The sequence below is a fragment of the Salvelinus sp. IW2-2015 genome, linkage group LG16 (genome assembly GCF_002910315.2).
Source record: "Salvelinus sp. IW2-2015 linkage group LG16, ASM291031v2, whole genome shotgun sequence".
NCBI classification, from domain to species: domain Eukaryota; kingdom Metazoa; phylum Chordata; class Actinopteri; order Salmoniformes; family Salmonidae; genus Salvelinus; species Salvelinus sp. IW2-2015.
Genome location: NC_036856.1, coordinates 24150973 through 24175865, shown reverse-complemented (window position 1 = coordinate 24175865; position 24893 = coordinate 24150973). Strand labels below are relative to the sequence as shown.

The window sequence follows — 24893 nt, the reverse complement described above, 5'->3', positions numbered from 1 at the left end:
TGGCCAGCTAGCTAGTGTTAGGAGAATKAATTTGTAATTCGTGTTGTTTAATGTTTTAAGGACTCCTGAGAAAACCAGCAAACCAGGCTGTCGTCATGGGAAACAGTGGATGTAAAGAATCTAGCTAGCTAAAGCGTTTACTGCAAAGTGAATGTACAATTGTGTTAGCTTGCCTTGCACTGCAGCTGAAGTAACATATCTAGCTAACTATTTACTTGCTTATTGTGTAGTGGAGGATAAAAAATAACTGTATGCCTATGGATGTGTAGCTAGCTACAGTATGTAGCCAATCTGTGTATGGACCCTAAAACGTTTTGTATGAATATTAGTTCAGGACCTATCTATGAACCTCAGCTATCATAGTTGTTGTATCAACTTCAAGTCTGAGTGGCATTGATGAAGCCTATGGATAGAGTAGAATATACAATTGAAGTCGAAAGTTTACATACACTTAGGTTGGAGTCATTAAAACTCGTTTTTCAACCACTCGAGACATTTCTTGTTAACAAACTATAGTTTTGGCAAGTGCATGACACAAGTAATCTTTCCTACAATTGTTTACAGACAGATTATTTCACTTATTTCACTTCACTGTATCACAATTCCAGTAGGTCAGAAGTTTAAATACACTAAGTTGACTGTGCCTTTAAACAGCTTGGAAGATTCCAGAAAATGTAATGGATTTAGAAGCTTCTGCTAGGCTAATTGACATAATTTGAGTCAATTGGAGGTGTACCTGTGGATGTATTTCAAGGCCTACCTTCAAACTCAGTGCCTCTTTGCTTGACATCATGGGAAAATCAAAAGAAATCAGCGAAGACCTCAGAAAAAATGTGTAGACCTCCACAAGTCTGGTTCATCCTTGGGAGCAATTTCCAAATGCCTGAAGGTACCACGTTCATTTGTACAAACAATAGTACGCAAGTATAAACACCATGGGACCACGCAGCCTGTCTCTTATACACATCTAGATGTGTATAAGAGACAGGGATATATTAAAGCAACATCTCAAGACATCAGTCAGGAAGTTAAAGCTTGGTCGCAAATGGGTCTTCCAAATGGACAATGACCCCAAGCATACTTCCAAAGTTGTGGCAAAATGGCTTAAGGACAACAAAGTCAAGGTATTGGAGTGGCCATCACAAAGCCCTGACCTCAATCCCATAGAAAATGTGTAGGCAGAACTGAAAAAGCGTGTGCGAGCAAGGAGGCCTACAAACCTGACTCAGTTACACCAGCTCTGTCAGGAGGAATGGGCCAAAATTCACCCAACTTATTGTGGGAAGCTTGTGGAAGGCTACCCGAAACATTTGACCCAAATTAAACAATATGTAAAGGCAATGCTATCAAATACTAATTGAGTGTATGTAAACTTCTGACGCACTGGGAATGTGATGAAAGAAATAAAAGCTGAAATAAATCATTCTCTCTACTATTATTCTGACATTTCACATTCTTAAAATAAAGTGGTGATCCTAACTGACCTAAGACAGGGAATTTTTACTAGGATTAAATGTGAGGAATTGTGAAAAACTTTAAATGTATTTGGCTAAGATGTATGTAAACTTCCGACTTCAACTGTAATAACTTCATTGTGCCAAGGATGCAAGTCCTATATACATGTACTATAGTTATTACCACGCATGAGATTCCCACATTGTAGCCTGTACATTGAATATATTCACTGATCATGTACTCTTCCTYGGCAAATAAAGGTGCGGTTCAGGTATGAATCTATGAGACATTCTTTTTCAGTAATATCAAACTCCATTATTTGAATGATGCTGTGTCTGCATGTATGTATTAGAATTATACTGTACACTTCAACAGTGTTTACCACTCCTGCTCCTGGGACATCAATGATTACACATTGTAACTATGGAATAGACTAGGAACATGATTGATTTGTAATTCATATATACAGGAAAAGAAACTATGCATATCTAACTCCCTGCATTAATCTGAGGACACAGGATAGTATTTCAATTAGATAATTAATTTCAACCAGTGGAGAATGTGAAACGCTTTATTGAAAGAAGTTCATTATCCAGGTGTTATAAATACATAATAAATGCATTATAATTAGGATAATTGCAATATTATAAACACAAGTTCAATCTGTACTTCAATGCACATATGGTGTGCATTAAAAAACGAGGAAGAAAGACGAGGTGGGGAGAGAGGTGTAGAAGACAGAAAGAGAAAGAGGTAAAAACAGCAGTAGACAGCATATGATTAATGAATTACAGTGCTACCCTAATATTCTCTCAATTCATCACAATTGCGGTATCTCCTAACCAGCCTTGGGCCCCTAGTTGGTCCGAAGGTTATCTTAAGAGTGGGTGAGGTGGCGATGACGGGACTGGCTTCCTCTCTCACATCAAAACATACCTGCAGACAAGTGACGAGTGATGGATAGAGAGTGAGCATGATTAAGCCTTGTTTTTTTTATTCTAACACGGTAAGTCATCATAATCATCATCAAGTGGCTACAGAGTACTTTATGCTAAAAAACAGACACACGAGGACAAACAATAGAAGATAATGTCAATAGAAGATACTGTATGTGACGCAGACACCTATCGGAGTGTACCTGAAACATTTAAATATAGAGGGCTATGTGTCTCACCACTTGGTAATTGCAAGGCTAACCCAGGGAAATAATGACTTGGCAGCAACAGATAGCAGCAGATAGTCCAGTGAAAATGCGTGTTTATGTGGTGTAAATCTGAAAATTAGCAGCTGACATCTTAAGGGTTTGTCAACCGATTTCACGTTGTGCCTACAGTATTCAAGTAGTAGGGCTCATTTCCAGTAAGCACAAGGTCTGTTGGTCAGCCCATCCCAACACAGTCACAAGTGGACGTCAACAGTGAGATCAAGTTAATTCAATGATGTCTTTGATTGATGTATAAAATGCTTCCTGGATAGTTTGTTGTATCTGTGGGGCTGGCAGGAAGTAGAAAAGCAGTTTCCTTGAATGTCCTGATTAAATGGCGATAACAAATCCAAATCATTGGGCGAGGTCTGGGGAGGCGGGTTTGTTACATTTGGAGAAGAAAATAAGCATCTCTGCCAGCTGCCTCAGCAAGAAGGAATGTCTGGCTGGGTAAACAGACATCACTGGTACTAATGAGGAGCAAGTCACCACACACTGAGTGGACAGGCAGTCGATACAGAGGACCTCCAGAATCAACGGGCACACTATTATTTGATCCAGATTTGGGCCCATATTCATAAAGCATACCAGAGTGCTGATCTAGGGTCGGTTTTGACATAGACAGGAGGGACCTGATCCTGGATCGGCACTCCTACTCTGAGATGCTTTATAAATACAGGCCCAGATCTGTGTTTAGGTGTGTGGTTAGTGAACAGGCACCGCTTAATAAATGATCCCATTATAAATTTCCTTCATTTCTGCCAGTAGCCTATGGACAGAGCATAAATGTGAGTCAAATCAAACCAGGTCAACTACAACTGGAAGAGGAAAGTTTGTGCAGCATAATGCTTGAGAGGGTAACTCTATAAGGGGGTTTCAATTATTCCCATGCTATGATGACTGTGACAACCCTGAACCAGTCCTGACCAGTCAGTCCTGTTCTGTTTGATGCCACCAGGCAGTGATGTTCTGAATCCACCTCAGACACTGTGCTTCTTTCCAAATGGCACCATATTCCCTATATAGTGCACTACTTTTAACCAGAGCACTGCTCCAAAGTAGTGCACTATAAAAGGAATAGGGTGTCATTTGGGATGTAGCCTGTGCTTCCCTTAGCCATCACAATAGCACCATGGTGGTTGCAGGAAGGTTTTCGTATACGTTCTCGACCCAGACAGACCCTTTCACAACCACTACTCCACCTATACTGCTATCTGCAGGGCCTAACAGGCTGACACCACCGCTCGCGTCGCGTGCGGGAGCGTTGCAAAATAAATGTAGAAATCTGTATTATTCAATTATTCAATTATTCTGCACCCACACTGCTCGCGCCCGCCAACGAGCGTCTGCGTTGCCAAGGGCTAGAATAGAAGTCAGTTCAATTTCTGACGCATATTGCGCTGCAAGTCCTGCCTCTCCCATCTCCTCATTGGTTTATAGAAGCAGGTATACCCACGTGGGTGACTGAAAGACGAACGAGGTCGGTGGCGGTAATGCACCTAATTTATGAAAGTTGCCAATCGCAAAGTCAAGAGAAGAGAAAGCCTTGAAGGAAGAGAGATGACTAGAAACGATTCATTTGACCGCTTCATGTGTGGATTAATTGTCGGAGTTGAGGACCTTGTGCATTTCAGGTAAAATCTGGGCACACTCGTTCATCCACAATGGCTTCGCTCACCTTCGAAGGAATCCAGAAGTCCCCAAAGGCTGTTTTTCCGAGAGGATCCAAAGCCACCCGAGTTCCCTCGAGAATCATCGACAACGGGTGAGTCGGATACACCAGAACCTATGCAACTGGAAAGAGCTAGATTATCGCCAATGGAATGTTCACATAGGATTTCATTGCTACCTGTCCACTGAGGAGACCTAGATCATTAGTAGGTACAAGTACTCTGGTGAGTCAGACTGGGAATTCCATAATTCCAATTACCCGTACCCCTTTTGCTGTTATTCTGCTGTGTGGAGACCAGTCAAAGTCTTTTCGGGTGCTCACTGACTCTGGGCTGATGAGAGTTTCATGGACGCTACACTGGTATCTGAACTAGGTATTCCCACTCAACCCCTTTCCGTTCCCATGGATGCTAGAGCACTGGACGACCGTTCCATTGGCAGAGTCACAGTAGTCAATACAGTTGCTTCTCATTGAGTCTCCTAACATCCCTATAGTTTTGGGATTTTCTTGGCTCCAGAAACACAATCCCAATATTGACTGGACCACAGGTTCAATCCTGGGTTGGAGCCCGTTCTATCACTCACCTAAAGGCGGCGCACCCTTCCCCTAAACATCTGCCTGCTGGGTTAAGTTCGGCCTCGGCTCTCTCGGACGTTCCCACAGAGTATCATGACCTCCAGGAGGTATTCAGTAAGGCTCGTGCTACCTCCCTTCCTCCACATCGTCCTTACGATTGTGCGATTGACCTCCTTCCGGGCACCACACCGCCTCGAGGCCGGCTATATTCCCTGTCTGGCCCTGAGACCAAGGCCATGGAGGAGTATATTGATAACTCTCTGGCGGCTGGAAGCATTCACCCTTCAGCCTCTCCTGCCGGCGCAGGGTTCACTCTTTGTGGGAAAGAAGGAGTAGATCCTGCGTCAATGTCATGGAGACCCCGGTAATCAATACATCAACTTGTAAGTCGCTCTGGATAAGAGCGTCTGCTAAATGACTTAAATGTAAATGTAAATGGTCAGGAACCCGTACCCGCTACCACTCCTCTCCTTGGCTTTCGAACCTTTCCAGGGGGCAACCATCTTTCTAAAATGGACCTCCGGAATGCCTACCACCTTGTTCGGATAAGCGAAGGAGACGATTGGAAGACTGCTTTCAATACAGCAAGTGGACACTATGAGTACCTGGTCATGCTGTTTGGACTCACTAACGCTCCTACTGTCTTCCAGGCTCTGGATAACGATGTGCTCCGGGACATGTTGAATCGGTTTGTTTTTGTGTACCTCGATGACATCCTGGTTTTCTCTATGTGCGACAAGTTCTTCAGTGCCTTCTGAAGAACCAGTTGTTTGTTAAAGCGGAGAAATGCGAGTTCCACCGCTCCACAATCACTTTTCTGGGATACATCATCTCTGAAGGGATGACCCTTGCCTGTTTATTCTGGACTCCGTACCCGCCTGCCTGACTCTTCTGCCTGCCCTGACATCGAGCCTGTCTGCCACTCTTTACCTCTTGGACTCAGAATCTGGTTTTGACCTTTTGCTTGTCCACGACCATTCTCTTGCCTTCTCTTTTTGGATTATAAATAAACTACAAAGACTCTAACCATCTGCCTCCTGTGTCTGCATCTGGGTCTCGCCTTGTGCCTTTATAGACAGACATTCTACACATTTGCTTGCAAGTTGTTTGCATTAATGAATGACACTAAAGTGGAACACTTGGGTAAAGATAATCATCTTTATATTGTAATACCGTTAATGTACAACCCAGACTGCATGTTGGTGCTGGTGTAGCCTACCAAAAATAATACAGCCCAGACAGAATAGCATAATTGTGAAGAAAGTGATTGATCTATTCTTGTATCCTACTGATTGTAGGGTGTTCCAACAACACAGTATAGGGCGAAGTTTATATCCTAATGCAACAACACAGTATAGTGCGACGTTTATATCCTAATGCAGACAAGGACATGTTTTACCCCATGACCTAGGTATTTTAAAATGGTGTTATAGGTTAGGCCTATGTGTTATATCACATGAATTTGAAATAAATATTGTATTTTATTATTATACAGCATTAGGCTATGAGTTATAGAAATAGCTCTCTTGAATCAATCAAACATGAACCTTGCTTTGGCTGCACAATGGCAATTTGTCTAGATATAAGACAGGCTAAACAACACTCACATAGAAAGTATGCTATGACAATGGGATCAGCCAATTTGGACTTAGGGGTAGACGTAACACAGTAAATGAAAAATCCGTATTCCAAGACACTCAAATTAGTATGATATGTTAGGTTTGGTATGGTATCGATTAATTTGTGACTGTCCATCATCCATTTCATATGATATGTTACGAATTACAATTCGTATGATATGTTACTAATTGCAATTCATACAATATGTTACGAATTTGCAATACATATGACATGTTATGAATTCCAACTTGTTGTGGATAACTTTAGCTAGGTGGCTATGTGGCTAATGCCAACATTAGAAGTTAGGGTTAAGGTTAGGAGTTAGGTTAAAGGATTTTAAGCTTAGGGTTAAGGGGAAGGGTGAGCTAACATGCTAGTTGAAAAGTAGCTAAAAAAGTAGTAAGTAGTTGCAAAGTTGCCAATTATCTACCCTGACTTTTGTTTTTGCCTTAAGTAACATTCTGTCTTATGTAACCATAACAAATGTAATATATCATGCTATTTTGAGTGTCTGGGTGTTTCGTTTACTATTATATGTCTAGTCTATGAGACCAAGCTGGATCCGCGGTGACAAAATAAAGCTTTAAAGTTACCAACTTGATCTGTGTGGTGCCAGCTGGCCGGCAAGTTATGCTGCATGTCAACAAATGACCAGAAATCATCATTGGGAAATCAAATCCTCAGAAATAGCAGAATCACGATTTGTTGATTGCTAGAATTGATCGAAGGCTGATCAAAGTTCATCGATAGTCATCACAGCTAAACTTCCAGCCAATCTTATCCTTGTAGAGGGAGAAGTATCCTATTGGGTAGAGGCAGGGGATAGAAACATGTGCAAGATGATATAGCCTACATAACTCTTTCACCGAGGAGAGCTTGGTACAGACGGCAAATTTAGAGATAGAAAAATGGTATTAAATCAGTTATCATCTCTAGTCTCAGAAGTGTCACATGGACAGGCTTTCTTAGGTCTGTGTAGTTTACTTATTTCCCTTATTGTTATTTTGCTGATCCGGCAGCTTGTGAAGCAGAGGAGACCCCGAGGATTCCCTCCTGGACCGTCACCTATTCCTGTCATAGGGAACATTATGTCTCTAGCAACAGAACCGCACGTCTTTCTGAAGAAACAGAGTGAAATCCATGGGCAGGTACGGTACTTAACTTATTGTGTCAAAGTGGCTTGACTAAACCTTGGCATTTTTTGTGTTGGCTACTTGTGTGCACCCCCATGTAGGCTAGTCTTCTTGTGCTCAAACCGGTTTAACTCTTGCGGTTTAGCCTATTGAGTGTTACTTTATGAATACAGATTTTTGCATTACAATATATGTATTTTATATAGCGCTTTTCATTACAAACCAGAATCTCAAAGTCGCTTTAATTTCATTCTGAAAAAACAGCGCGAAAAAAAGTTTGCAGGTAGCCTAGTGGTTAGAGCATTGGGCCAATAACCGAAAAGTTGCTAGATCGAATCCCGAGCTGCCAAGGTAAAACTCTGTCATTCTGCCCCTGAACAAGGAGGTCAACACATTGTTCCCCGGTAGGCCGTCATTGTAAATAATAATTTGTTCTTAACTGACTTGCCTAGTTAAATAAAGGTTTAAAAAAATAAAAAATCATCCGGCACACACACACCAGAATTCCTTAGTGTGTCAAAATGTTAGTTAGGGTGGACGCTCCATTCTTGTCCCTATATCTTGCGTCAGCCTAGAAAGATAACTCAGAAAACTGAACAAAAGAGGCTCGCTATTCGCTAAGTGTTGGCAGGCTCCAGCCGCGCTTGCAGGGTTTCGAAAAATGGCGAAGGTACGCTTAGTCAGCATGCCTCGGCAAATAGAGCCAGACTACAGGGCTACCTCTAAACTAGCCTAATAGATAATTTGCCATTTAGATGTTATGTCATTATGTCAAAGAAAATAAAAAATGAAACATATTTTGGGAAAACAAATGGCATATTATTTTGGATGTTTATTTATTCAAGTATTTTATCTCAGATTTTCAGTCTTGATTTGGGAGGCTACTCAGCAGTGGTTCTGAATGGATATGATGCCATCAGAGAATGCCTGTACCACCAGGGTGATGTCTTTTCTGACCGGCCATCACTGCCTTTATTTATGAAAATGACAAAAATGGGAGGTAAGAAAGTCAGTTATAAGTTATAATGTATTCTGAAATATGCACATTATGACATTGGTATATTGTTATTAGATATTACATGCAAATACAAGCTTGGTGTTATCGAACTCTCTAGGCTATTTTATGGTATTGAGATGAAAATAGGTCCACCTATCGTGAGAAGAATATTTAGTATCTTCACACATGCTCAGTAAGGTCTCATTATGTCTACTCTAATCTCAATATCTTCCTTCTCAGGACTTCTGAATGCTAAATTTGGCAATGGATGGATTGAACATCGTCAACTGGCCAGCAACTCCTTTCGTTACTTTGGCAGTTTTCAAAAGCCCCTCGACCAGAAGATCCTGGAAGAGTGCATGTTTTTTGTGGATGCCATCGACGAACACAAAGGGAAACCATTTAACCCAAAGCACCTGGTGACCAATGCTGTGTCCAACATCACCAACCTCATCATCTTCGGCGAGCGTTTCACGTACGACAACTGTGACTTCCAGCACATGATCGAGATCTTCAGTGAGAATGTGGAGCTGGCCGTCAGTGGCTGGGCCTTCCTTTACAACGCCTTCCCATGGATCGAGTACCTCCCCTTCGGAAAGCACCAGAAGCTGTTCCGCAACGCAGCCAAGGTCTATAACTTCCTGGAGCAGATCATCAGGCGCTTCTCGGAGGGCAGAGTGTGCAACTTCCCACGCCACTACATCGATGACTACCTGAACAAGTTGGACAAGAGTGCTGGCGACTTGGGCACCCCGTATTCCAGGGAGAACCTAATCTACTCTGTGGGCGAGCTCATCATCGCAGGCACGGAGACCACCACCAACACCCTACGCTGGGCTATGCTCTACATGGCCCTCTACCCCAACATTCAAGGTCAGTGTGCTGCTTTATAGCACAGTAGGCCTCAGCACCAAGTCCTCTGCCTTGTCCTCACTCGGGCCTCATAGCACCCTGTCTTGTCCTTACTCAGGCCTCATAGTACCCTGCCTTGTCCTTAATCAGGCCTCTTTAGCACCCTGTCTTGTCCTTACTCAGGCCTCATCATGTCAAGTGGTGCATAAGACCTCCACAACATCCCTCCATCTCTTCCTGTCCTGTTCTATTTTGTATGTCTCTTTTCAGATGAGGCCTATTCTGGTATTAAGCTCAGTTTCAACGGTTAGCTAACAGGTCATCCTTGGTCTTTCTTTCTCCTGTTTTCCTCTGGTGTCCAGTAAAGGGACTTGCCTTGTCCTTATTTACTTACTTACTTACTTACTGACTTTATTGTCCCCATGGGGAAATTTTGTTGCAGTGTCATGTACACATTTAAAGTGGCGTTTAAATACAAAACAAAATTGACAATACAACTTTCATAACATTTTACGTACCAATAAAAATAATAAGAAGAAGAAATAAGAAATAAAACATTTAAAAAAAAGAAAAGACTAGCCTTCTGGCCTTACGGAGTCGATGGGAACATTCGCCCGAGCTATTTAGGAGGGATATCACACCTGGCACAAATGATTGTCTAGTTCTGTTTTTCCTGATGAGGGGTGCCCTATACCTGCACCCAGAGGGGAGTAGTTCAAAGTCCAGGTACAGGGGGTGGCTTGGGTCTAAAATGATTTTGTGAGCCTTGCGGAGGGCCCTGACCTTAAAGATCTCATCCAGGTCTGTCTGTTTGACTCCAAGTACCTTGCTTGCTGTGGTAATAATCCTTCTCAGCATATTTCTCTGGCTGACAGTGGTATTGCCAAACCCACAAACAATACAAAAAGTTAAAATACTCTCAATAAAAGATTTATAAAACAGTGTCAATATAGTACAGTCTACATTAAAAGATCCCAACTTTATGAGAAAGTATAGTCTCTGTTGGCTCTTTTTGTAGATCAGGTCTGTACATTTACTCCACTGAAGCGTATTGTCCAAAAGGACACCCAGATATTTATATGCCTCTACAATTTCTATATTCTGACCTCTGATAGATGTTGCAGAGGTAGGTGTTGTACGCTTCCTCAAGTCTATGCACATCTCTTTGATCTTGTTGGTATTGAGGACCAAGTATGATTCCTCACACCACTCTACAAAGTCATCTAGGACCAGGGCCATGATGTTCCTCGTCATCATGCAACAGGCTGATCAAGGCAGTGTCATCAGCGAACTTAACGAGGTGTCTGTCAGTATGGGAACTAGTACAACTATTAGTGTACAAGATGTACAGAAGTGGGGACAAAAGACATCCCTGAGGAGAGCCTGTGTTGGTATTGCGTATATCCGACATGTGGGGACCTATTTTGACTCGCTATGAGTGTTGGCTCAGGATGTCCAACAGCCACAAAACCAGCCCCCCATCTAAGGAGAAGTCCCGAATGAGTCTCTGTGCCAGAATGTAAGGCTGGATTGTGTTGAAGGCAGAAGAAAGGTCAACAAACAGAACCCTGACATGGGATTTGGCACCCTCTAGATGTCTATAGACCATGTTAAGGAGGGTAAGAATGGCATCATCAACTCCTCTGCTAGGCTGATAGGCAAAGTGAAATGGGTCGAGGAGCTTCTGGGCGACACTGAGAATATGACTTTTCACAATTTTCTCAAGGCATTTCATTACTAAGGATGTCAAGGCGAAATGGCGGTAGTCATTCAGCACAGAGGGATTAGATGCTTTAGGAATTGGTATAATTATTGATTTTTTTTTWAATTTAACCTTTCTCCAAGCCATAATATACAGCAACTTTTATTTGCATACATTAGATAACTAAGGTATCATTTTTTTCTTTCAACTGTACAAAGTTATACACTCCCTCCCCTCGGACAGTGAAGCTACAATTGTAAATGTGTCTCTATACTTAGATTTGATATCAAATATTTTATATTAGGTGACAGGGCAGAATGTTCCTTTTATTTGAGGGTATTTTTATATATATATAATGTATATCTGTTTTACCGTTTAGAATTGAAAGCATGTAGCTAATGTATCTAATCCCCCCATTTGAAGACATCATAAGTATTTGGACAAGTTCACTTAGTGTTTTAACGTAGTAAAAAAAATAGTATTTGGTCCCATATTCCTTGCACACATTGACTACATCAAGCTGTGACTTTAAAAAGTTGTTGGATTCATTTACAGCTTGTTTTGGTTGTGTTTCAGATTATGCTTGACCCAATAGAAAGTGAATGGTGGACAATGTACTCTATTGTAATATTTTGTAGACACTTGTATTGTAAGTAAGAATGAAATGTGTTTTTGAACATAGCTACATTAATGTGGATGCTACCATGATTAGGGATGTCATGAATTGGAAAAAAAATGACTCCAGTCATCATCCATCATTAATTTATATTGGGCAAAACATAACCCAAAAAACAACAAAACAAACTCCAAATGCATCCAACGTCACAAGCTTGATGTAGTCATTGCGTACTAGAAATGTGGGACGAAATACTAAACATTAGACCGCTTTAATACACTGTAAGTGAATGTGTCCTAATACATATGACATCTTCAAATGGGAGGACTAGATATGTAAAGTGCTTTCATTTCTAAACTTTAAAACAGATATAAATGAAAATACTCTCAAATGAAAGGTGACATTCTGTACCTTCGCTTCATATGAAACATTTGATAACAAATCCAAAATGCTGGAGTATAGAGCCAAATTTACAATTTTAGCTTCACTGTCCAAATATATACAGAGGGGAGTGTATGTTTGTAGGTAATCAGTAATAGTTGAGTAAGAAACTTTCATTTGCATAGTGTCCAAGGTTGGATTGATTACTGTGTTAACTTTTTTTTATAGATCTTTGTTTAAACTATTTCTCTACTAAGTTATACGCTGAGTGTACAAAACATTATGCTCTTTCAATGACATAGACTGACCAGGTTATTGATGTCACTTGTTATATCCACTTCAATCAATTAAATCAATATTATTTATAAAGCCCTTTTTACATCAGCAGATGTCACAAAGTGATTATGCAGAAACCCAGGCTTAAACCCCAAACAGCAAGCAATGCAGATGTAGAAGCACGGTGGCTAGGAAAAACTCACTAGAAATGCAGGAACCTAGGAAGAAACCTAGAGAGGAGCCAGGATCTGAGGGGTGGCCAGTCCTCTTCTGGATGTGCCGGGTTGAGATTATAAGTGTACAAAAATGTATGCACTCACTACTGTAAGTCACTCTGGATAAGATCGTCTGCTAAATGACAAAAATGTATAAATGTACATGGCCATTAAGGCCAGATCGTTTTTCAAGATCAAACGTTCATAGATGACCAGCAGGCTCAAATAATAATCCCAGTGGTTGTAGAGCAGGGCAATTATTTTCCATGAAGGGTCACATTAGAATATATTTTTGCCATCACGGGCCAGAATCATATTTTCAGGATTATACATCATGTGTATGACTGTGTTGATAGATATATCTACTGTAAATCATATCCAGATATGCTACTTATTTGACTTTTTTTTTAACATGCACAGAAATAAACCACATCCATGTTCTCCTTTTGGTAGGTATTTTCATTGTTAAACATCCAATGAACTTCACGGAGGGAAAAGTGCACTGTGCATTCAGCACCACGGACAGAACTCTTGTTAACGGGTATGCACAAAAATACAAGAAAGAAAGAGAGCTCAACATTACATTTAAACTACTCAATCAGTGTGAGGAGTGAAGTCTCTGATGGGCATTGACTAGAGCAGTGAAGTCAGGTATAGTTTTGACATCACTATGCGCAAAATTGCTGGGAGGTGAAAGTCAGTAAGAGATAATCTGTGCCTTGACTTATTATATTTTATCACTGAAAATGCCTGTTCACATACATAGGTTGACCCAAACAGTACAAACATCTTCTGAGCATGACTCCTAATCTTTGGAAAGTTTTGTTCATTGAGAGATGCATAGAACCTCGTCAGTGATATTGTTTTGAGTAGTTCTCCAATCACTGCATCAGACTGAAGATTGATAAGTTCATGATGCAGGTCAGTGGGAGCGTTATCCACATTGAAGGTGAAAGGAGAGGAAACCAACAGCATGTCCTTTTCCAACACTTTGAAATCCTCAGAACGACGAGAAAACTCACCGCTCAAAGCACACAGCAGCGATGTATACTTCTCCCCGGTCATCTGATAGGGAACAGACTAGTAGTGTCGGAAGGTGGGTGAGATTGTTGGCTTCTACTTGGCGGGTCAGGAGGAGTAATTTTCCCTTGAAGGCTTTTACAAGGCTGTACATCTGATGTGCAAAAAGGCCCTTCCCTTGTAGTTTAGAGAAATARGTGAATTCCTTTACTTTGTCTTTCAAATGTTGTTCCATATTCTCTGCGATGTCCTCAACACGCCGTGTCACTGTTTGTCTTGGCAGGGAAACATTTTCAAAAAGCTCTTTCTTGTCGGGGCAAGGTATTGCTGCAGAGTCAATTAAACATTCTTTAATGAATTTGCCCTCAGCGATTGGCTTGCTATGTTTAGCAATTTTGTGKGACAGTACATAGCTAGCTCTCGCAATTCCATAGTTTGCTGAATGCAGTTTTGTGAAAAGTCCTTGCTACTTTTGCAACTGAGAAAGCAACTCTTTCGATGCACTTACCCTCTGCTCAGAAGACATATTCCTATATTTCTCTGCATGCTTCGTCTGGAAGTGTCGGGACAAGTTGTAGTCTGTCAAGACAGAGATGTTCTCTTTGCACACTAAGCACACAGCTTTCCCTGATACCTCAATAAATAAATATTTCAATATCCACTCTTGCTGGAACACCCTACATTCATTGTCTAATCAAATCAAATCAAATGTATTTATATAACCCTTCTTACATCAGCTGATATCTCAAAGTGCTGTACAGAAACCCAGCCTAAAACCCCAAACAGCAAGCAATGCAGGTGTAGAAGCACGGTGGCTAGGAAAAACTCCCTAGAAAGGCCAAAACCTAGGAAGAAACCTAGAGAGGAACCAGGCTATGAGGGGTGGCCAGTCCTCTTCTGGCTGTGCCGGGTGGAGATTATAACAGAACATGGCCAAGATGTTCAAATGTTCATAAATGACCAGCATGGTCAAATAATAATAATCACAGTAGTTGTCGAGGGTGCAGCAAGTCAGCACCTCAGGAGTAAATGTCAGTTGGCTTTTCATAGCGATCATTAAGAGTATCTCTACCGCTCCTGCGGTCTCTAGAGAGTTGAAAACAGCAGGTCTGGGACAGGTAGCACGTCTGGTGAACAGGTCAGGGTTCCATAGCCACAGGCAAAACAGCAGAAACTGATGAGCAGCACGACCAGGTGGACTGGGGACAGCCAGGAGTCATCAGGCCAGGTAGTCCTGAGGTATGTCCTAGGCTCCGGTCCTCCGAGAGAGAGAAAGAAAGAGAGAATTAGAGAGAGCATACTTAAATTCACACAGGACACCGGATAAGACAGGAGAAGTACTCCAGATATAACAAACTGACCCTGGCCCTCGAGCACATAGACTATTGCAGCATAAATACTGGATGCTGAGACAGGGGGAGGGGGGGGGGGGGTCAGGGGACACTGTGGCCGTGTCTGACGATACCCCCGGAGAGGGCCAACCAGGCAGGATATCACCCCACCCACTTTGCCAAAGCACAGCCCCCACACCACTGGAGGGATATCAACAGACCATCAGTTTACTAAATCAAATCAAAGTTTATTTGTCACGTGCGCTGAATACAACAGGTGTAGACCTTACAGTGAAATGCTTACTTGCAGGCTCTAACCAATAGTGCAAAAAAAGGTATTAGGTGAACAATAGGTAAGTAAAGAAATAAAACAACAGTAAAAAGACAGGCTGTATACAGGAGCAAGGCTATAAAAGTAGTGCGGCTACATACAGACACCGGTTAGTCAGGCTGATTGAGGTAGTATGTACATGTAGATATGGTTAAAGTGACTATGCATATATGATGAACAGAGAGTAGCAGTAGCGTAAAAGAGGGGTTGACGGGTGGTGGGTGGGACACAATGCAGATAGCCCGGTTAGCCAATGTGCGGGAGCACTGGTTGGTCGGCTTAATTGAGGTAGTATGTACAGTACATGAATGTATCGTTAAAGTGACTATGCATATATGTTAACCAGAGAATAGCAGCAGCGTAAAAAGAGGGGTTGGGGGCTGGGAAGGGGGGGGTTACCTGTTTGATTACCTGTTCAGGAGTCTTATGGCTTGGGGGTAAAAACTGTTGAGAATCCTTTTTGTCCTAGACTTGGCACTCCGGTACCGCTTGCCATGCGGTAGTAAAGAGAACAGTCTATGACTGGGGTGGCTGGGGTCTTTGACTATTTTTAGGGCCTTCCTCTGACACCGCCTGGTGTAGAGGTCCTGGATGGCAGGCAGCTTAGCCCAAGTGATGTACTGGGCCGTACGCACTACCCTCTGTAGAGCCTTGCGGTCAGAGGCCGTGCAATTGCCGTACCAGGTAGTGATGCAACCAGTTAGGATGCTCTCGATGGTACAGCTGTAGAACCTTTTGAGGATCTCAGGACCCATGCAAAATCTTTTTAGTTTCCCGAGGAGGAATAGGCTTTGTCGTGCCCTCTTCACGACTGTCTTGGTGTGTTTGGACCATTCTAGTTTGTTGGTGATGTGGACACCAAGGAACTTGAAGCTCTCAACCTGCTCCACTACAGCCCCGTCGATGAGAATGGGGGCGTGCTCGGTCCTCCTTTTCCTGTAGTCCACAATAATCTCCTTAGTCTTGGTTACATTGAGGGATAGGTTGTTATTCTGGCACCACCCGGCCAGGTCTCTGACTTCCTCCCTATAGACTGTCTCGTCGTTGTCGGTGATCAGGCCTGCCACTGTTGTGTCGTCTGCAAACTTAATGATAGTGTTGGAGTCATGCCTGGCCATGCAGTCATTGGTGAACAGGGAGTACAGGAGGGGACTGAGCACGCACCCCTGGGGAGTTCCTGTGTTGAGGATCAGCGTGGCAGATGCGTTGCTACCTACCCTCACCACCTGGGGGCGGCCCGTCAGGAAGTCCAGGATTCAGTTGCAGAGGGAGGTGTTTAGTCCCAGGGTCCTTAGCTTATTGATGAGCTTTGAAAGAGCACTATGGTGTTGAATGCTGAGCTGTAGTCAATGAATAGCATTCTCACATAGGTGTTCCTTTTGTTCAGGTGGGAAAGGGCAGTGTGGAGTGCAATAGATATTGCATCATCTGTGGATCTGTTGGGGCGGTATGCAAATTGGAGTGGGTCTAGGCTTCCTGGGATAATGGTGTTGGTGTGAGCCATGACCAGCCCTTCAAAGCACTTTATGGCTACAGATTTGAGTGCTACGTGTCGGTAATAATTTAGGCAGGTTACCTTAGTGTTCTTGGGCACAGGCACTATGGTGTTCTGTATTTATCACTAACTGAATTTAATGTATTGCTTTATCCGGGTAGCCAGAGAGTAGAGCATTGCAGTAGTCTAATCCAAAACTTTCAAAAGCAAATTAGCTTTACTGCATCATTTTTGTACAAAGTTTCAGATATGTGCAATGTTACAAAGATGGAAAAAAGCTGCCCTTGAAATATTCTTGATATGTTCGTCAAAAGATAGTCCAGCGGAATGCAGAGGTCCTTCACAGTTTTATTTGAGACGACTGTACAACCATCAACATTAATTTTCAGATCAAACAGCAGATCTCTTTGTTTCTTGGGACCTAGCACAAACACCTCTGTTTTGTCCGAATTTAAAAGTAAAACATTTTCCGCCATCCACTTCCTTATGTCTGAAACACAGGCTTCCAGGGTAGGCACTTTTGGGGTTTCACCATGTTTAATCGAAATGTTCAGCTGTGGGTCGTCTGCATAGCAGTGAAAGTTGACATTGTATTTCCGAATGATATCAACAAGAATATATAGTGAAAACAATAGTGGTCCTAAAATGGAACCTTGAGGAACACCGAAACTTACAATTGATTTGTGAAAGGGCAAACCATCCAAAGAGAGTCAATTCTATATTTTCCAACAGATAAGATCTAAACCAGGCAAGAACTTGTCCGTGTAGACCAAAGAGGGTTTCCAATCTCTTAAAAATAATGTGGTGATCAATGGTGTCAAAAACGGCACTAAGGTCTAGGAGCACGATGACAGATGCAGAGCCTTTGGTCTGACGCCATTAAAAGGTAATTTACCACCTTCACGAGTTCCGTCTCAGTACTATGATGGGGTCTAAAACCAGACTGGAGTGTTTCGTATACATTATTTGTCTTCAGGAAGGCAGTGAGTTGCTGCACAACAGCTTTTTGGAAACATTTTGAGAGGAATGGGAGATTCGATATCGGCCGATAGTTTTTAGATTTTCCGTGTCAAGGTTTGGCTTTTTCAGGAAAGGCTTTATTACTGCCATTTTAGTTAGTTTGGTACACATCCGGAGGATAGGGAGCCGTTTATTATGATCAACATAGCAGGGCCAAGCACAGGAAGTAGCTCTTTCAGTAGTGTCGTCAGAACAGGGTCCATTAGGCAGCTGGACACTATTCAGCGTAGAACAGCGTAGAACTTTCTTGTATTCTGGAGCCTCAGAATGGAATGAGTTGCCTCTGCCCATAAAAACAACGTCCTCTCTGGGCAGCTTTAAAAATAAAGTTAAAATAAGTTTGATGTCTTCTGTGCCCATATGAATAATCCCTACAATGTAACTGCAATGATGAGATAGATGTTCTTCTTCTTTGTTTTAATGTTTTATTATCTCAATGCCATACTGTGTTCAACCGTGTTCGATCTTGCCTAGCCACCTTGCCTCAAGAGGACCACAATAAAAATAAGTCCCAGACTTTATTGTGTGTTATCCTCCATGATTTTACTCATGTGCATGTATGGGTTTGTCAAGTTTTGGGTGTACTTGTTTTTTAAATGGTCGAATTAATAAACTAAACTAAACAAGGATAGGGGACAGGTTAAAGAAAGATATTTAAGCCTTGAGACAATTGARACATGGATTATATATATGTGTGCCATTCAGAGGGTGAATTGGCAAGACAAAATATTTAAATGCCTTTAAACGGGGTATGATAGTTGGTGCCAGGCGCACCGGTTTGTACCAAGAACTGCAACGCTGCTGGGGTTTTCACGCTCAACAGTTTCCCATGTATTTTAGGAATGGTCCACCACCCAAAGGACATCCAGCCAACTTGACACAACTGTGGGAAGGATTTGTATTTGTATTTATTAGGGATCCCCTTGGCAGCAGCTACTTTTCCTGGGGTGCAAACATATTAAAGCACTTACATTACATATAGAATAAAATATAAAACAGTACATCATATAACATTATTACACCAATACATATCTACAATACAACATGTTTAATACCACCATACAACAATATCACAATGTATTCATATGCATGTATTTGTACCTTTGTGTGTGTGTCTCTTCACAGTCCCCGTTGTTCCATAAGGTGTATTTTTACCTTTTAATTTTTTTTTATCTGATTGTACTGCTTGCATCAGTTACCTGATGTGGAATAGAGTTCCATGTAGTAATGGCTCTATGTAGTACTGTGTGCCTCCCATAGTCTGTTCTGGACTTGGGGACTGTGAAGAGACCTCTGGTGGCATGTCTTGTGGGGTATGCATGGGTGTCTGAGCTGTGTGCAAGTATTTTAAACAGACAGCCCGGTACATTTAGCTTGTCAACACATCTTACAAAAACAAATAGTGATGAAGTCAATCTCTCTTCCACTTTGAGCCATGAGAAATTGACATGCCTGTAATTAATGTTAACTCTCTGTGTACTTTTAAGGGCCAGCAGTGCTGCCCTGTTCTGAGCCAACTGCAATTTGGCTCAGAACAAAGTCTCTCTTTGTGGCTCCTGACCACACTACTGAACAGTAGTCTAGGTGCGACAAAACTAAGACCTGTAGGAACTGCCTTGTTGATAGTGTTGTTAAGAAGGCAGAGCAGCGCTTTATTATGGATTGGAGTCAACATGAGCCAGTATCCCTGTGGAACGCTTTCAACACATTGTAGAGTCCATGCCCTGACAAATTGAGGCTGAGGGCAAAAGGGGGTAAAAGGGGGTGCAACTCTTCTTAATGTTTTGTACACTCAGTGTATTTCTGTAGATACTAGATAAGAGTTTAGCAAGCAGAAAGGACATTGTGATGAAAAGGTATTGACAGTTTGCTGCTGATGTTTCCTCTGTGTAGAGAAGGTGCATAAGGAGCTGGACAGTGTGCTGGGAAGTGGGCAATCCCCCTCGCTGGCAGACAAAAAGAGGATGCCCTATGTGGAAGCGGTGCTACATGAAGTCCTGCGCTTCTGTAACATCGTGCCCCTGGGCATCTTCCGCGCCACCACTCAGGACACACTGGTGAGCGGCTACAACATCCCCAAAGGCACCATGGTCATCACCAACCTGTACTCTGTGCACTTTGATGAGAAGTACTGGTGCGAACCCTGGAACCTTCTCACCACATCGCTTCCTGGACAGCAATGGAAATTTGTCCGACGGGAAGCTTTTCCTACCCTTCTCTCTGGTGAGTCTGGCTTCTTTCCACTCTTAGGCCCCCAAAAGAGAGTAGCAGACTCTCACACACATACTATGTACACACCCTCTCACTCGAATGCCTCTCCTCTTGCCTAATCTAAATGGTAATGCTTTAAATACAGGGTTATAGTCATCATGGCATGAAAATTCCAATATATTAGAGATTCGTCTGTATGTTTGTATACTTTTTAGCAGTAGTTCTGAAAGTAGCACTCATGAGCCAAAAATGGTCACCGAAAATTGCATACTACGTCACATACAGTGGGGCAAAAAGTATTTAGTCAGCCACCAATGTGCAAGTTCTCCCACTTAAAAAGAGAGGGCCTGTAATTTTCATCATAGTACACTTCAACTAATGACAGACAAAATTTGAAGAAAAAAATCCAGAAATCACATTGTAGGATTTTTAATGAATTTATTTGCAAATATATGGTGGAAAATAAGTATTTGGTCACCTACAAACAAGCAAGATTTCGGCTCTCACAGACCTGTAACTTCTTCTTTAAGAGGCTCCTCTGCCTCCACTCGTTACCTGTTTAATGGCACCTGTTTGAACTTGTTATCAGTTATAAAAGACACCTGTCCACAACCTCAAACAGTCAACACTCCAAACATTCCCACTATGGCCAAGGACCAAAGAGCTGTCAAAGGACACCAGAAACAAAATTGCTAGACCTTGCACCAGGCTGGGAAGACTGCATCTGCCAATAGTGTAAGCAGCTTGGTTTTGAAGAAATCAACTGTGGGAGCAATTATTAGGAAATGGAAGACATACAAGACCACTGATAATCTCCCTCGATCTGGGCTCCACGCAAGATCGTCACCCCGTGAGTCAAAATGATCACCAAGAAGCGGTGAGCAAAAATCCCAGAACCACACGGGGGACCTAGTGAATGACCTGCAGAGAGCTGTAACAAGCCTGACCACCAAGCAAGGGCATTGGAGATGAAACGTGGCTGGGTCTTTCAGCATGACATGATCCCAAACACACCGCCGGGCAACGACAGGGAGTGGCTTCGTAAGAAGCATTTTCAAGGTCCTGGAGTGGCCTAGCCAGTCTCCAGCATCTCAACCCCAATAGGAAAATCTTTGGAGGGAGTTGAAAGTCCATGTTGCCAGCAAACAGCCCCCAAAACTCACTTGCTCTAGAGGAGATCTGCAGGAAGGAATTGGACACCGGAAAGGGACTACAATGAAGAGACCAAAGATTACCAGCAACCAGTGTGGTGAAAAAACCTTGTTGAAGACTTACAGAAAACTTGACCTCTGTCATTGCCAAACAAAGGGTATATAACAAAGTATTGAGATAAATTTTGTTATTGACCAAATACTTATTTTCCCCATAATTTGCAATATAAATAAATTAAAATCCTACAATGTGATTTTCTGGATTTTTGTTTCTCATTTTGTCTGTCATAGTTGAAGTGTACCTATGATGAAAATTAAGGCCTCTCTCATCTTTTTAAGTGGGAGAACTTGCACAATTGGTGCTGACTAAACACTTTTTTTGCCCCACTGTATAGTGCAGATATGTGCACCACGTCATTGCTCTCTCTCCTCTTTACTGTGTCCACTGAGCTGGGCCGCCTGCAACTCATTGGATAAATGCTGGCAGCCTTCTTGCTACCGTCACTCAAAGTGAGAGGCTGAAGCTCATTGGCTATAACTCAAATTCTCGGGTGTGGCCCACATGGAGGGAAATGTAGGAAATAACACAGCACAGCTTTAATAAACAGTCGCTTTCAACTAGGGATTTTCGTGCCTAATTGAGGTAAGACAGTAATCTGCTCATAGATTATGCATGTATGACTACACATTTGAAAAAATACTTTCTTAGTGCCAAAGTACCGGGCATGTCTTTAAACTATTTACCCAGCTATGATCTCATTTCATTTTACCTACAATGAGTCAAATGTAATAAAAGCTAGAGCCTCTCCGGTATTACAACAACCTTATGGGTATGAAGGCCCAGTAATCTATTTGAGCACTTAATTAATAGACTGGTGAGCAAGCCAGTCCCTGGGGCTATTGCAGACTACAATGCTGCCATTAATAAAGGAAAGTACTGTTAAGACAGAAAAACACCACCATGTCAGTTCAAACAAAACAAATKCTCAGTCATACCACCCATACATGTGGTTCCCTCTATTGCTCAACTTGCACTGTGTATGCAAGTGTAAACCTTTTCCCAGCCATAACCTATATCCTAATAAGGTAAAGACTAAACAGCTGATAACAGTGATAGTAAAGGACCTTTACTATCACTTAACAGATACATTGAGTACAGTAGATATGTTGTATTGGTTGAATGTTCACTGCAACAGTAGTCAGTAGTAGCTGGTGTCACTAAATCAACGGACGGCTCATTGTAATGGCTGGAATGGAATGGTTTGATACCGTTCCGTTGATTTCATGTCAGCCATTACGACGAGCAGTCCTCCTTCACCAGCCTCCTCTGAGTAGAGTAGATGATACAAAGTATGGCATGATCTTCACAAAACTCAATCCATGTTGTGTGGTTTGTCCTCAGGGAAGCGTCACTGTTTGGGCGAGCATCTGGCCAGGATGGAGATGTTCCTGTTCTTCACCACCATGCTGCAGCGCTTCCACCTGCAGTTCCCCCCCGGCACAGTGCCAAGCCTCACCCCCAAACTGGGCATGACCCTGCAGCCGCTGCCTTACTCCATCTGCGCCGTCCGCAGGCAGCAGTGACWGATTCTCAGAAGGCACAGCCCGAAGGGGTGGGGGGGTTGGGGGTTTAGTCAGAACAGAACAGGGCTCTAGAGCTTGGACTCCTACCCTGACCTCCAGGGTCTGAACTCCAGTGTTTTACACAGAACTGCTAGAATTCTAAACATCAACCAATGGTTGTTTCTGAGCAATTGCATGTTTGCACAGCACCATTTGCAAAGTCACAGGATCACCAGAAATGTTACTGGCAAGATCCTGAAATATCAGGTGGAACTTCTCAGTAAGTTTAATCGAGAGGATAAGTGTGAATATTTAAACAATACATGCAGACATATACTATGAATTAACCTTGAATTAGAATTTACTTTTTATCTGTGTCCTTATAATCAAATGTCTCATTTTCCCTGCGGGATTACGTCAATGATTGACAGGATGGACCTCTATGATGGTTCACAGCCCTGTCTTCTCTCTCTCAGCCTGCCTAAATGAGAAATGGGAACATTACCCACTGGGCACACACTGGTTGAATCATTGTTGTTTCCACGTCATTTCAATGAAATTGAACCTACGTGGAMTAGACGTTGAATTGATGTCTGTTCCCAGTGGGTAGTTTCAGCTGTTTCTACAGCACAGTGAAAATAAGTAGACTAGCAGCCAGCCTTTCCTAGAAGGCTCTGGACATGGTGTTTAGTCTGGATCAGCGCCATATCAAGCAGTCTGAACTAACAATGAACCTGATCTCTAGGGATTCTTCCATGGAAAAGCCTTCTCTCAGAAAGCTACTGCAATATCCGTTGAAAATGTCTTTGTGATGCTGTCCTTTGTGATTTAAGTCAATTTTACTTTTGTCTATTATGGTCATACTTTGTAATAAGAACAATGCCATTTTTGTGCTCCACTTACCTTTTTTACAATGTTTATGGTGTGCCTTTCCTAAGAGAAATTCAAGTTACATATGTTTTATGCCACTTGTTCTTTTTCTTCAACATGCTGACAGTATTTCTCTCAATAGGTTATAGGTCTATGTTTTCTCTCCAAAAATGTTTCCTATCTAAACTACAGTACAGGACTAGTCAGACATGGACTTTTGCAGTGACCCGGCAGAATGTGTCCAGACTGGGTCGTCCAGGGATACACAGACACTATAAATAATCTTCATGTGGTTGGAGCTGAGCCTGGGGGGGCGTCACCCATTTCCTTAAGTGACCTCTCACTTCTACTCTTTACTCAACAGACCAAAGGGCTAGAAAAAAAACTCCAATGCAATGCTGTGCTGTGCATACATCAGACTTACTGGGTAATATTTCATACTGATTTAATGTCTCTGGCTATTTCTGGCACCCAGCATACCTCTAACTACTAACTGCACTTCTCAGAAAGTTATGCTGAGGTAGACAGACTGCCAATTCGCCTGGATGAGCGCCTTGTCTGTGTGCATTGGAAATATTGAAACTGTGACATTGCAATCATTTCAGCAAACATCAGTGTTCCAACTGTGGTTGTCAGCAGGAGGTTCTAAACACTTCAAGGGCAAAGTTATAGTACAGTTACATTCAAGGGGATTTTTATGCCACACACACACACACACACACACCTACTCAATTGTAAGTATCAAAATCATTTGAGAGAACAGTTATTTTAGGGATGGTGTTTTATGACAGCTATAAATAACAAAAATCATTTCCCCCACAATTTTGATATGGTTGAACAGTTACAACAGACATACGTATCTCAATGCTACATAAGGGTAACAGCCATTCATAGACACTTTTATGACAAGAACATTAGAGGACACTGTGGTTCGTGAGACTGCACAGTGACAAACTAACAAACAAACTTTTACAACATAATGAGCCATAAAATGTGGGGGGAGGTGGCAGAGGCATCACAATTTACCATCAGAACTTAGGAGACGCAGTGTCGCTCAACCCGAGCGGACTGAAGGGCCACGGTTAGGAGTCGTGAGCTCTCCTCCACAACACCTGGGCTGGGCTGCACCGGCATCACTTTGAGCCTGCTGTGGGACATKGAGCTCAGAGAGACCTCTGGGGCCAACCATAACAAGCCCAGTG

General features: G+C 42.4%; 1 protein-coding gene across 1 annotated transcript; it reads left to right on the top strand.

Annotated features, from left to right (window-relative positions):
* The first annotated feature begins 7350 nt into the window (after nucleotides 1-7350).
* LOC111975524 (vitamin D 25-hydroxylase-like) lies at nucleotides 7351-23784 on the top strand. The gene is given in 7 exon segments (XM_024003832.2): nucleotides 7351-7675; nucleotides 8519-8660; nucleotides 8898-9530; nucleotides 19790-20037; nucleotides 20039-20119; nucleotide 20253; nucleotides 22661-23784. Coding segments are annotated over 7 exon segments (1527 nt in total). The 5' UTR covers nucleotides 7351-7435; the 3' UTR covers nucleotides 22843-23784.
* The last annotated feature ends 1109 nt before the right edge of the window (nucleotides 23785-24893 follow it).